Raw genomic sequence first — 14,242 nt, forward strand, 5'->3', positions numbered from 1 at the left:
GTCTGATCCAGCAGATGCCAATAGATGCACTACATCAGTTTCCGAGTCCCAGCAATCCTGTCTAGTAAACTCAGAACCCCAGCATCTGAATTTTCCAATTTTACAAATGAATGGTGATTCAGATGCGCAAACATTGTGTCTTGATCTTCCTGTTTCTACACCTCGCTCTAGTTTCGTGAATAGCTCAGAGCATCTGCTATGTGAACCTGAAATCGCAGAATTATTACCTTGTTCAGAAAATTTTCCAATAAATTTGCCCTGTACCATGAATTGTGCAGTAGATCTCTCCAATGAAACTCAGGTCACAGAATCATTATGCTGTCCAGCAGGTGCTTCCATGGTTTTGCCCTGCAATATGGACTGTTCAGTGATCCTGTCCAGTGAAGCTGTGGTCGCAGAGTCTTATGCTTCACCCAGTACTTTGGATACTTTAAACCCTCTAGCAGAGGAGGCTGAAGCACTGCTTACGTCAGTTGGTGTTGCAGTAATATTCACTTGTCTAGCAGCTGTTTTGGAATTACAGTCTGCTCTAATAAAACTTGATGAATTTCTGCCCAGCAAAGCAGAAGCCATTGAAATATTGTCCTCGTCAGCAAGTGTGACAGATACCTTGTCCTGTACACAGTCTGATTTAACCAATGTTGTTGAGTCCCTCTCCAGTGTTGTAACAGCCGAGGAACTCCAGCCCTGTCCTCTGAATGTTTCAGAAGTCTTGCCCTGTAACATGGATAATTCTGATTCTCTGGTCAAAATAATAGAAATCTCAGAATTTCAGTCCGGTCTGATGAGTGTTCCTGAAACCCAGCCCTGTATCCTGAAAGATTCTGGTTCTCTGGCCGCTGTGGCAGAGGTTCCAGAGTCCCCTTCCTGTCCAGGGAATTCCTCAGTTTTGCCTAGTCCAGTGGGGGCTGCTGCAATACTGACTTGTTCTGCAGCGCCTCATGAGCTCCAATCCAGTGTATTAAATGAGTCTCTGTCCAGTCCAGAGGTAGTTGTGGAGTCCCTGTCTGGTTCAGTGCATACATCAGAAGATTTGTCCTGTCTTGTTAGTGCCCCTGAATCTGATTTGTTACTGACTTTGCTGGAATCAGCGACATCTAAGTCTGATCCAGCATTCTCGTGTAAAAGTCCAGTAGTTGCGAAGTTTAGTCATGATGATTTTTTTTTGGCCAGTCCTGGTTTTGGTCCTGTCTTGGCTGACCCTGAGGCTCACAGTTCCTTGACATGCCCAGAGGTTTCTCTTGTGCCGGTGTGCCCAGATGTTCTTTGTGTGCCAGAATGCCCAAGTGTGTCTAAGGTGTTAGCGTGCTCTGATGCTTCCTTAGTGGGAACACGTTCTGATATTGCCAGTCTGCCTGCATGCCCAGAGATGGTTCTGGTCCCTGAAAGCCCTGATATTGATGTTTGTCCTTGTGGCCCTGACTCGGGAATTGCCCTAGGTTCCAAAGGGGTTCTTGATGGTTCTCCATGTGAGCCTAAGGGGCATTCTGACCTATGGGGATCTCTTTGGAGCTTCAAGGTGTTCTGGGAGGTCTCTGAGAAAACTTGTCCTGGTGCCTTGGACTGGTTCAACAGTGGGTTTTGTGTTGGTAAAGACAGTACCGGTGGGCATTGCAAAGGCTTTGGCGTTTCTGAACGGTTCCTGGAAGGCGGTGGGTATCGCTCAAGGAGTTTCGGAGGGCTTTCTTCTGGAAATCATGGTTCTGATGGGTGTCACACTGGGGCTTGTAGTACTGATGGGCATGGTTCTGTAGGTTCTGGTTCTGATGGGTCCAGTCTTGTGGGGACTGATTCTGGAATTCGGTCTTGCCGGGCTGTCCCGGTCATCATGAATTATCAGTCAGACTGTTTTGTTGGAAATTTCAGTTTTGAAAAGCGTCTGGAATCCGCTTTTAAAGGCGGGGGTACTGTAATGATCGCTGCTGCAGCAGCTATTGCTGGAAGTAGTGCTGCAGCTCAGGCAGTTCTGATCTATTTCCATGCAAGCTGTATAGCTTTGTCTGTCTTTCCCTGCTGTCAGCTTGTGACTGATTATCATTCACCTGTGTGGGAATCTGCATGTCTGCTCCCATTGGATGACCTCAGTATAAAGATCTGCTTCCTGCAGGGTTTCCTTGGGTTTTCATAGCTTCAGCTTAAGCCTGCCTTGCTGTCGCTTTAGCCCCCGATCGTGTTTCTTGTTATAAAGATACTTTGCTGGTCTTTGCATCATATATTGGTTCATTGCCAATATATATGCATACCAGCACGTTTATTATTTTCCTTGTATTTGTGTTACGTTAATACATCAGTGTCGCTGATGTATACGTACACAAACTGTTTATATCCTGTGTGCAGTTAGTCAGCTTCCAGCACGTTTTGGTAGGTTGCGCGTACCGTGACCACCCGTGCTGAGGTAGTTACCCTGCTTCTGGTTCTGTTTGTGGATTGCGTTCATCTCTGCGAAGAGATAACGAATCCTTCTGAATCCTGTCCTGTTACCGTTTGTGGATTGCGTTCATCTCTGCGAAGAGATAACGAATCCTTCTGAATCCTGTTCTGTTACTGTTTGTGGATTGCGTTCATCTCTGCGAAGAGATAACGAATCCTTCTGAATCCTGTTCTGTTACCGTTTGTGGATTGCGTTCATCTCTGCGAAGAGATAGCTAATCCTTCTGAGTCATGTTCCCTGTATTACTCCAGTCCTAGTCAGCGTTCCTGCTTATGTCATATATCGGTTCATTGCCGATATATACATATGTTAGTCAGACGTTACAAATAGTTTCTTTGATAGCTGTAATTGTAATACGCTAGGAAAACATACTTATTGTATATTTATCTGTGTTACGTTCATCTATCTCGATCCTGCTATTTTCTGACTATCCTGTCCTGTCTTTGTGAGGCACGCCATCGCCGCAACGCATTGGCTGCCTCATTCCAGTCTGTCTGGTTTTGGACGCTTGCTGTCGCTAAGTAGCCGCTAGCTAGCAAGCGTTCATTCTGTCTACCTGTCCTGATCTCCTCAGTTCTGATTTGTGCGCTCAGCGCTACTTTGCGCTGAGACGTTATATCGAAAGCATTGTTTGTGGCTGTCAGATCTGCACCAGCTCTGTGCGCCACAATCTCCTATTGGAGTCAGTCCTCCCCTCCACTATACTAGGGATAGCCTGTTTCCTGGTGCTAGTGTGTGTACCTCCTCCACGCCAGCTCATGCGTTGCATGCTGACTGTGGAGAATACACCACCAAGCCTTACACTCTCTAAGATTAACTTTTCAGTAACCATGCCGCCAGTCTCCAATTGGCTATTTCCGGAATCTGCTGGCCCAGGATAGTTATCGTATGCTTGTTCGATGGGAGAGAAATCGATCCTGCCAAACTCATCTTGAGTAATAACGGATACCAGGACCTCTTGGGCCAGTCTGGCGCTATCAAAATCATCTTTGTTTCAAACTCCATTATTTTTCTTTGTACTAGTGACATAAGATTCAGGAGTGGAAACGCATTAACAAGACTGAATTTCCAAGGTTGAGCTAAGGCATCGACAGCCATTGGGCTGTCCCTGATGTTTAGGGAATAGAAGGCCTGGCACTTCATGTTTACTCTGTTGGCAAAAAGATCCACCACTGGATTCCCCCACTGACTCACCAGATATTGGAACACTTCCTGACTCAGAGTCTATTCTGTGTTGGATATCTGGGCCTGGCTCAACCAATCTGCCCGAGTGTTCAATTCCCCCTTCAAATGAATTGCCGTGAATGACAGAAGATTGTCCTCCGCTAGATCCAGAATCTCTAAGGACAGGTGCAACAACTTCATTAACTTCGTACCTCGTTGCTGATTGATATATGCCACTACAGTCGAATTGTCTGACCTTCGCAGAACATGGCAATTTCTCAGTATATGGATCGAACTTATCACCACCATTTTGACCGCTAACAACTCTCTGAAATTTGAAGACTGATTTTTCATATGCGCAGGCCAGAGACCCTGCATCTCAAAATCTTGCACGTACGCTCCCCAACCAGGGCCAGATTTGTACTTGCCAGCGCCCTAGGCCGGCTGTCACCAACCGCCCCCCCCCCCCCCTCCCCATTCTGTCCAATTCAGACTAGTTTGAATGGGCCCTCCTGTTTTGCTGCTTTGCCCTGTTCAACAAAGAAGCAGTGCATGCTCTATCCACTCCATGTAATTTTGCTCTCCTGTCTGCATGCACAGCAGGCGATAGTGTTCTGGGCTTGCATACTTCAGAAATGATGCTCATGTATGAGCAGCACTTGTCAAGTACACATATCCATAACACTCCCTCGGCTCCTGTGCACATGCATACAGGAATGCAAAATTACAGGGAGCCCCAGTGGACAGTGCTGCTTCTTTGTCCTCTGTGCTACTTGCTGCCGTCAGAGCCACAAATAGGGGACAGTGCAGCACAATGCAGAGAAGCCCATCCAAAACAGAAGACAGGTAAGTAGAAGGATCCGACACTACACACACTGGCATATATGTAGTGTAATGCTATATACACATGATGCAATTTTCTGACAGATTTACTGTCAGATCGATTATTTCCATCATGTTTGAACTGATTTCAATTTTTCGATCAATTTGCTGTTCACTTCTATGAAAAATCATTCAGAAAATTGATTGGAAAGCAGATCGGACATGTTGGAAATAGTCGATCTGACAGTAAATCTGTCAGAAAATTGCATTGTGTGTACCCAGCATAAGCTCAGGTGTACTTTACTCAGTGACAATTTAGCACTTAAGATAGATGTTAAAATCAGTCAGCAGGAAGTTTTGTATCAGAATAACACTTTTTATTGGCTAACCAAAAGAAAAACAGTGAGCCTTTGGTAAATGAGCCATCTTCAGACTTTGTTATTGTATACAAGATGTTAGGCACACAGCTTTATATATACAGTCAGCAGGAGATGCATTGATTGTTTTGTAAATATAAATAAATGTAACACAGTTGTCATTCTGTTTCAAAACATCCTACTTTCATTGATGGCTAACACAGTACTTTGCTGGCAAAAAAAAAGCCAGGAAAGAGTTAAACTCACACAAAGAATGTTGTTGTCATTCTCTAGGAGAAAAAAAAAGCCATAAAATTAACAGATCTGAGGTCTTTAACAGCACTGACCTACTAGTAATAAACCATCAGTCAGGGAGAGGGGAGAGCTGCTAATTCCTGCCCGTGAATGCGTACTGCATGAAAAAAACTAATCGGAACTCAAGAGTTCTGCTACTTGAGCCCATATATTTTTCTTCTCACAGCAGATTGTTTGTCCCCTGTCATCATACAGACGACAGCAGATGCTGAGTGACTGGCATAACACACACTTTGCACAAGTGAGAGAGATGCAGGGATCTCTGGAATTCAGGCAGACCAAAGCAAAGCAGGAGAGGTGATTTACTTTGACATGTGACCTCTTATCTCTCCAAGTCCTGCGCCTTGCTGATTTTTATCGCCCTAGGCCGTGGCCTCTGTGACCTTCCCAGAAATCCGGCCCTGTCCCCAACCCGAAAGACTCCAGTCCGTCGTAAGTACCACATGAACTGGAAATTGCCAAGCCCTGCCTTGTAGAAAAGAGGACGGGGTATCCACCACTGTAAGTCTTTTTTCACTTTCTCTGAAACTCGAATTGTCTGATGCAGACTACTGGTTGCTGTTTGGCAATGTTTTAGTATCCATGACTGTAGTCTCCTTGTGTGTTTCAAGGCCCACTGGACCGCTGGTGCTGTTGACGTTAGTAGGCCTAGCAATCTCATTGCTTCTCTAAATGTGATAAGATCTTTTGCTATAAACAGCCTTATCTCTTGAACCACCTTGTCTCTTTTTACCTTGTCTCAGAAGATACATCTTCTGAGCTTTGGAATCTATTAGAAACCCCAGAAACGGGATTAATTGTGTAGGCTCCAATTGTGACTTCTCCCAACTTATTATCCCTCCTGCCTTTTGGAGTTGAGATAGCACTATCTCTCTCTGGATCACCAACAGTTCTTTTTCTGCAATTACTAAAAGATCATCCAGGTACAGCACTACCATAATTCCCTGAGCGTGGAAATCTGATACTAGATACAGTAGATCATCCCCTACTCCTCCAGTCCCTCTAGTCCATGGGCATTCACGATCTTGCCCTGTCCTGGCTTTCATCCTACCTCTCCAACCACTCCTTCACGACCACCTTCAATGAGTCCTCGCCAACCCCTAACTACCTCTCGGTGGGAGTCCCCCAAGGTTCAGTCCTTGGCCCCCTACTGTTCACCCTATACACATCCTCCATTGGCAAGGTTATCTCCTCCATGGGTTTTAACTATCATCTGTATGCAGATGACACCCAGATCTACCTCCACACCCCTGGCCCCCTACCATGGACAAGGTCTCCTCCTGTCTATCAGCCATCTCCTCCTGGATGTCCACTAGGTTCCTGAAACGAAACCTAGACAAAACGGAATTTATGACAAGATTAGCTGCATGCTTGTTTCTGGTGTAATTCAGTTCACTACTGCAGCCAAATAGATCAGCAGGGCTGCCTATTGTTTAAAAGGAAATAAATAGGGCAGCCTCCATATCACTCTCATCCCGGGTTCACTTTAAGTTACAGTTAGCTCCGCCCTCATCCGGTTATGGCCATGCCCATTTTTTGCCACGGCGCCGCAGGTTATAGCCGCACCCATTTTTGTTAGCTACCTATACTGAGGCCAACTTTAGGGGGGGAGCCTACACCTGGCCTACCGAGTCACTTTTTTTTTGTGGCAGGGGTGTCTTAATACCCAGCACTGGGTGTCAAATTTCCTAGGTACGCCTGGGGACTGGTGACATCACATCTCTGACAATCATGTCTTGTAATATTTCTTGTAACGCTGACATCTCTACCTGAGACATCTTCAATCCTGTTATCACAAATCTTTCTGGCGGTCTTTGACTGAAAGCTATGTGATAATCTGACAGAACAAGACCCAGAACAAATTGACTTGTTGAAAAAAGTTTCCATTGTGGGAAGAATAAGCCCAATCTTCCTCCCACTTTTTCCTGTATGTTATTGTTGTGGTTTAGGATTGAAGTCAGAATTACTGAACAAGATGTTTGGTTTATTCTGCTCCTTGTTGAATGACCAGGGCTTGCGTCTCGTCTGGGGCTTTGGTTTAGTATCCTGTCTGTTTTTACGAAAAAACCTTTTGCTTTGGCAAAAAGGTTTCTTCTTAGGAAGCAATTTCTTTTTGCTGGACGTTCTTTCCAGAACATCGTCCAATTCTGGTCCAAACAGTAATTCTCCCATAAATGGAATAGTACATACTTTGTTCTTAGACAACGTACTACTATCCCACGTTTTGATCCAAATGTTACGTCTAGCAACATTGGATAAACCAGCCGCATCGGCTGTCAATCTAATCGCCTCCGACGCCGCATCTATCATATAATACACGGATTTAAACATGACCGTAAAAGAGTTCAAAATCGTTTCCTTGCTAGACCCCATCCTAATGTGTCTTTCCGCTCCATAGATCAAGGGTTCTTGCGACACAGGTCGTAGCCACCATTGGTATAAAAATTGCACAAATAGCTGACCAAGTTTTCGTAAGGGCAAACTCCACCTTTTTATCAGACTGGTCTCTAAAATGCCCCAAATCCTCAAATGATAGCTCGTTATCCTTGTTAACTTGTGAAAACGCTGCGTCCAATTTTGGACGTTTGTCCCAACATTTACTATCTTCCTCAGAGAAAGGAAATGCTCTTTTGAAACCTCTGGACAAAAAACCTTTTTTGTCAGGATTTTTCCGCTGACTGTTAATCATCGCCTTAGTTGAACTGTGTACAGGAAAACCATAGGATTGGTTCCTTCCATTTCTGCATATAAAGCATCATGTGCAGATACTTCCTTTGGAGCATCTGTATTCAATCCTAAAGAATTATAAATAGCCTTGAGTAATTCCTCTGTTTCACTAGCTGGAAACTTAAAGGGACTCCAAGCAGTGCAGAAACTATAGAAAGATGCATACCATTTTGAAGCTCTCTTTCTTCTCTTTCCAACGATATACAAACTGCTTCCCTACGCCTTTTAGTTTTCGCTATTTTCGCAATAGAAATTGCGGAAAACGGTCGATCGCGAAAATAACGAAAACTGAAAGGCGTAGGGCGACGGTTTATGTGTCGTTGGAAAGAGGAGAAAGAGAGCTTCAAAATGGTATGCATTTTTCCATAGTTACTTGTATTACACAGGATGACTTTTCCCCAAAGTTGGCAGCTCCATTCAGCTGCTGACTTTGGGGAAAAGTCGTCCTATATAATACTGTGGAAAGATGCATACCATTTTGAAGCTCTCTTTCTCCTGTTTCCAATGACACATAAACCGTCACCATGCGCCTTTTATTTTTCATTATTTTCGCGATTGAAAATAGCGAAAGGTAAAAGGCATAGGGTGGCGGTTTATATATCGTTGGAAAGAGGAGAAAGAGAGCTTCAAAATGGTATGCATCTTTCCATAGTTTCTACACTGCTCGGAGTCCCTTTAAATTTTGATGGCTTTTCTTTATCTGCCGCTGTCCAGCCATTCCGGAGCGGGGCCTAGGAGAGGAGCCAGGACGCCGCTGTGGGACCTCCCGACCAGTGCTGGACTAAAGAAAGCCCCGGGTAAGTACTATTTTACTTTTTAAGTAGAGCTCAGAGTCCCTTTAAGAGTCCCTTTAAGTCTTTAGATAAATAGAAAGGACCATATGGTCCTTTCTATTTATCTAAAGTCTGAGAACAGGTGAAGTGGATCACCCTAAAAGGACAGTTTTTTTGTCTTTTGACCTATACATGTAAAAAAGAGGGTACTCTCCATTATAGTACTACTCACATTAAGCCTGACAGCCTATGTTAGTGAATGGACTTGTTTATGTTTAACCACTTAAGGACCACAGGCTTCCACCTCCCCCCACCCCCCAGTGACCAGGCTATTTTTTTTTTTACAATTCAGTGCTTTGCAGCTTTGAAAGCTCGCTGCAGAGCCATACAACCTAGCAGCCAAATGACTCTTGGCTCCTTTTTTGCCCACCAACAGGTATTTCTATTGGTGGGCTCTGATTGCTGCTACACACTGTTTTTTTAATAATTTATTTGTTAATTTTTTTCTTAATAAAAATGCTTACTTTTTATTTATTTATCCCTCCCCCCCGACAGCCAATTACAGCGATCAGCTCTCTAGGCATAAGCCTCATAGGCATAAGCCTATGAGAGCTGATTTCTCTCTGAGCCTCTCCAGGGGACAGCCGAGTGTCATGGCTGTCCCCAGTACAGAGCTGCCATAGATCACAGCGCAGTACAATGTAAATAAGTCTGCTAGCGGTAATTGCCGCTGGTAGACTGATGACGGAGAGAGCATCGGCGCACGCGATCCCCAGCAACATCCCGCCCCAAGACTTGACACCTTTCGGTGTTAGGCGATCCTGGGGGTGCCACCTTCCCTACGCCTGTCTGCGTTAGGCACTCAGGTAGGAGTTAATCTGATTTCTACATGTGGGAAATAACTTATGACAGTACAGCATTTCCCCCCACACCATGCCTGTTATCTCCATTAAAACCATTACCTATTTTGTCTGCGAAGACAAATGTGCGTGATGTGCGGGAAAATTACACGCCCACACTAAAGATGTAGCATTAATCTAAAACTTTTAGTGTAAAAACACTGTAATTTATAGTTTAAAATCTAGCGTTGAACTGCAAACAGGAACTGATAAATGCTAAACTTGGTAATCTGAACACTTACCTGCTGTAGATAGTTAACACCCCGGCACATGAATTCGCCAAACACCCAGCTTGGCAATGGGTAAAGGGTGGCAGTAAAGGGTACGCAGCACACCAGGAAAGTGATGTCTGTTGTGGCAAGGTTGGCTGTGGACACAAAGAGATTAAAATTACTAATAGACCCAGTTTATTACTAAAGGACACTACATATTTCATTAAAATAATATATAATACCAGATACATCTATAAAGTCCATTGCTGAACTTGAGCAAATTGTCGGTCCCACCATCAGGCATATTACAACATCGCTGGGTAGTTGGGCGCAGGGTGAGTCGAATGAAGGCTCACCCTACTGCTGCTGAAATTCCTGGAGGCGGTAAATACTATTCCCCCTCCGAGCCGTAGCACCTTGGTAGAGATACGTAATTCACGTGTCTCTACCAGCTATTTCCGGCACCTAAATTACTGATACAAGGACTATAGCATTGCATCTATAGCCGTACAGATACCAGATGATACACGGTGCATAGCATGTGCCAAGATGAGCTGTTTCACACCATCAGCACGTAGAGAGGGTTCACACTTGTCAAAAAATGCTGCTTTTTTGTGTACAGTATAGCGAAAATGCATTTGCTGAACATTTGCGTTTGCTGTACGTTAAAAAAGTTGCTGCACATCTGTGTTTGCTGTACGTTAAAAAAAGTTGCAACGTAATTTTGTGCAAGGCATGCAATTCGCATATTAAAGCAAATGTAGGGTAATGCATTTAAATTAGAAAAATATTGTGTTTTATTACAATCTTTCCTGGTCAAGGGAGGCAGTGTAGATGCAGTGAAGGAGGTTCTACCAGCCTATGAAATAAGCTGCTTAGAGAGACTCAGAGCTGAGTCTTCCTGATGTTTTTTTTTTTACCTACCCAGGGCTTCCTCCAGCCCCATAAGCATGGCTGTGTTCCTCGCCGTCCTCCTCAGGGCCTCCGTTCAGCCGCAATGTGAGGCGCAAACGCAGAAGGCCCTGGCTGATATCACTCAGTCAGACTGAGTCCGACTGAGCCACGTATTGGGAGTTGACTGCTGCTGAACAGAAGACAGCGGAGTGATGGCGAGGGACACATCCATTCTTACGGGGCTGGAGGAAGCCCTGGGTAAGTAAAAAACAGCAGCATCTCTGAATCTATTTAAAGCAACCATGTCCTCAAGGCCACCAACAGTGCATGTTTTGTGGGAATCCACAGAGGAAGTTGATCATCTCTGCTGAGATGCTAGTTACCTCACCTGTGCATGTTTCTGGTTTTCTACAAAACATGTACTGTTAGTGGGCCTTGAGGACAGGAATGGGGAACTGTGGCTTAAAGGACAACTGAAGCGAGAGGGATATGGAGGCTGCCATATTTATTTCTTTTTAAGCAATTTCAGTAGCCTGGATACCCTGATGATCCTCTGCTTCTTATACTTTTAGCCATAGACTCTGAACAAGCTTGCAGCAGATCAGGTGTTTCTGAAATCATTATCAAAATTAGCTGCATGCTTGTATCTGGTGTGATTCAGACACTACTGAAACCAAATAGATCAGCAGGAGAGACAGGCAACTGGTATTGTTTAAAGGATACCTGAAGTGACATGTGACATGATGACATAGACATGTGTATATACAGTGCCAAGCACAATAATAACTATGCTGTGTTGCTTTTTTTTCTTTCTCTGCCTGAAAGAGTTAAATATTAGGTATGTAAGTGGCTGACTCAGTCCTGACTCAGACAGAAAGTGACTACAGTGTGACCCTAACTGATAAGAAATTCCAACAATAAAAAACTTTCCATGCAGAAAATGGCTTCTGAGAGCAGGAAAGAGATAAAAAGGGTCAATTGTTCATAGATTTTAGCTCTGGCAATTAATGTGTCATTGAGCAAAAACAATAAAACAGTTAAAACTTAAAAAGTAGATTTAAACATGAAATAAAACTGTGGAATATCTTAAAAAGTCATTTTTAGGAGAAGGAAGATAAATACAATCGTTTATTTCATAAGTTTATTTTTACCTCGGGTGTCCTTTAACAGGAAATAAATATGACAGTCTCCATATTCTTTCCACCTCAGTTGTGCTTTAACTCCTCTTCACTTTCTAATACATGTTTACTAATTTCACGTCATTATGAGAGTATCATATATACACAATATAATTTTGATGCATTATACTGTACATATGTACAGTATAACGCATCAAAATTATATTGTGTATATATGATTTTTTTTTAGCAAATTGTATTTAAAGGGGCGCTATGGCGAATTACTGTTTAAATTAATGCAGCATAAAATGAAGCCATCATCCAAAAGAAGCTGCAATAAAAAAGCTTTAGTTTCAGAAAAATAAACAGAGCTGCTTGCTCAATCACTTTAGCTTTCAGTAGCCCGTCATTTGCATTTTATGCGTCGGACTAAACAGACCAGTACATTAATCACAGGGGAACATCTGGTATGACTGTTTATTTTTTTCAGATCTCACCTCCCTGTCACCTGGTTGTTTTTAGTTTGTCCGCACTCAGGAGCCGAACTGCCCGCTATAAACAGTTGTAAAGCTGCGCTTCATCACAGCGTATACTGAAGCCATGAAGGACCCCTGCGATCTGTCAGGCAATAAATCAGCCACCTTATCTCGGCTATCTATCTGCCCCCCTCCCCCTCTGTTGTTAGCAAACTTGCGTAGTATCTGCTGTACAGATCAAAGGTGGCAGATTTGTATATTGTACAGCGCTAGTGCCTCAATGTAATAGAAACTATTTAGACTGTCTATTAGGAGGAGGTAATTGTAGAAGTCTTGAAAAACATATGTAATAAGTATGTGTGTGTGTATATACATACTCATTACATATGTTTTTCAAGAGAGGCCTGTGCAGGTCCAATTTTTCAGACCCGCAACCCGCTTTCTGGTGAATTTGATACCCGCACCCATTCCCCACCTGCAGCCCCGCTACCCGCACCCGACTTTTACATTTTTTACACATTTAAAGTAACATTGGGGAGTAAATAAAACCTATTTTTAGACACAAACCAAAGCCAAAGAAGTGTTTTTAAAGATTTTTTTAATCTTATTTAAATCGATAAAAACCGAGAAGTAACAGTCCTGCTCAAACAACAAATAGCAGAGCAAAGCACCCACATCCCTGTTCCTGTCTGCTTTAGGCTGCTCCCCATCTACACTACATCTAGTGGAAGTGCCCCCCCCCCCCCAGCCACTGCAATGTACACTGGGAGACGTAGTGCAATAATGTAATTACAGGAGATGCAGGCACATTAATATACTACATCTCCCAGCATGCATTGTTGTGGCCAGGGTGACAACAAATACAGGGTGGGCCATTTATATGAATACACCTTAATAAAACGGGAATGGTTGATGATATTAACTTCCTGTTTGTGGCACATTAGTATATGTGAGGGGGGAAACTTTTCAAGATGGGTGGTGACCATGGCCGCCATTTTGAAGTCGAACAGTTTGAATCCAACTTTTGTTTATTCAATACGAAGAGAGTCATGTGACACATCAAACTTATTGGGAATTTCACAAGAAAAACAATGGTGTGCTTGGTTTTAACGTAACTTTATTCATTCATGAGTTATTTCCAAGTTTCTGACCACTTATAAAATGTGTTCAATCCCATTGTGTTGGATTGTCAATGCAACCCTCTTCTCCCACACTTCACACACTGATAGCAACACTGCAGGAGAAATGCTAGCACAGGCTTCCAGTATCCGTAGATTCAGGTGCCGCACATCTTGTATCTTCACCCGAAACCAATGCAGACCTCTAGCCCACAGTGAGAACTGTTCTCTGTAAATTTGATATTTTTAAAAAAGCTTTTTTGGATTGCTATTTGCTAGCAATTGCTGGAAATATATGTTGCATTTAGAATTTTAGTTAACTTTGATAGTTGTCCTTTAAACATGATCATCATACTGTTAAAAGATTTGTGGCTGACTCAGATAAAAGCAAAATGAGAAAGGGTTCTGCCAAACAAATACATCAGCTTAAGAGAGCAGCTGGTAAAATTCCATAACAAAGCAGCAAATAGGTATTTCAAGCTGCTGGTGCCTCTGGAGTCCTGTGAACATCAGGGTGCAGGATCCTCCAGATGATTGCAGTTATGCAAAAACCTTCTGCTCAACCTTCTGCTCAGCCTCCCCTAACCAATAATCACAAGCAGAAATGGCTGCAGTGGGCCAAGAACTACAAGAAGAATAATTTTCAGTCTAATTTACTGATGAGCGCCGTGCAATCCTGGACGGTCAAAATGGATGGAGTGGTGGATGGTTGGTGGATGGCCACCCTGTCACAGCAAGGCTGGGAAAGAAAGTGGCAGAGTCATAGTCTGGGTCAGAATCATGGGGAGAGAGCTGGTCAGCACCCTTAGGATCCATGAAAATGGAAAAACTAAAAAAAAAAAATCGCTGCAAAAATCAAAATGTAAAATAGCAATTTGCGATTTCAGTTTGTAGTTGGTCTCAGCCTTAAAGAGAACCCAAGGTGGGTTCTAAGAAC

The 14,242-nt window shown here is 43.4% G+C and overlaps 1 protein-coding gene across 2 annotated transcripts in view; it reads right to left on the minus strand.

Moving 5' to 3' along the window:
* The window catches only part of LOC137552945 (G-protein coupled receptor 54-like), a 141,137-nt gene that overhangs the window by 66,672 nt on the left and 60,223 nt on the right, over positions 1 to 14,242 (minus strand). Inside the window, exons 1-2 of one of the 2 annotated variants that reach the window (XM_068271423.1) lie at positions 12,209 to 12,295; positions 9,730 to 9,854 (exon numbers count right to left, since the gene is read on the minus strand). In XM_068271423.1, coding sequence (XP_068127524.1) covers positions 9,730 to 9,759 — 30 coding nt within the window. In that variant the 5' untranslated portion in view covers positions 9,760 to 9,854; positions 12,209 to 12,295. Of the gene's footprint in view, positions 1 to 9,729; positions 9,855 to 12,208; positions 12,296 to 14,242 lie in introns of those variants that run through there. The other variant, XM_068271422.1, reaches the window with a different exon arrangement.

This window comes from Hyperolius riggenbachi, chromosome 1, assembly GCF_040937935.1.
Source record: "Hyperolius riggenbachi isolate aHypRig1 chromosome 1, aHypRig1.pri, whole genome shotgun sequence".
In the NCBI taxonomy this organism is placed as follows: Eukaryota; Metazoa; Chordata; class Amphibia; order Anura; family Hyperoliidae; genus Hyperolius; species Hyperolius riggenbachi.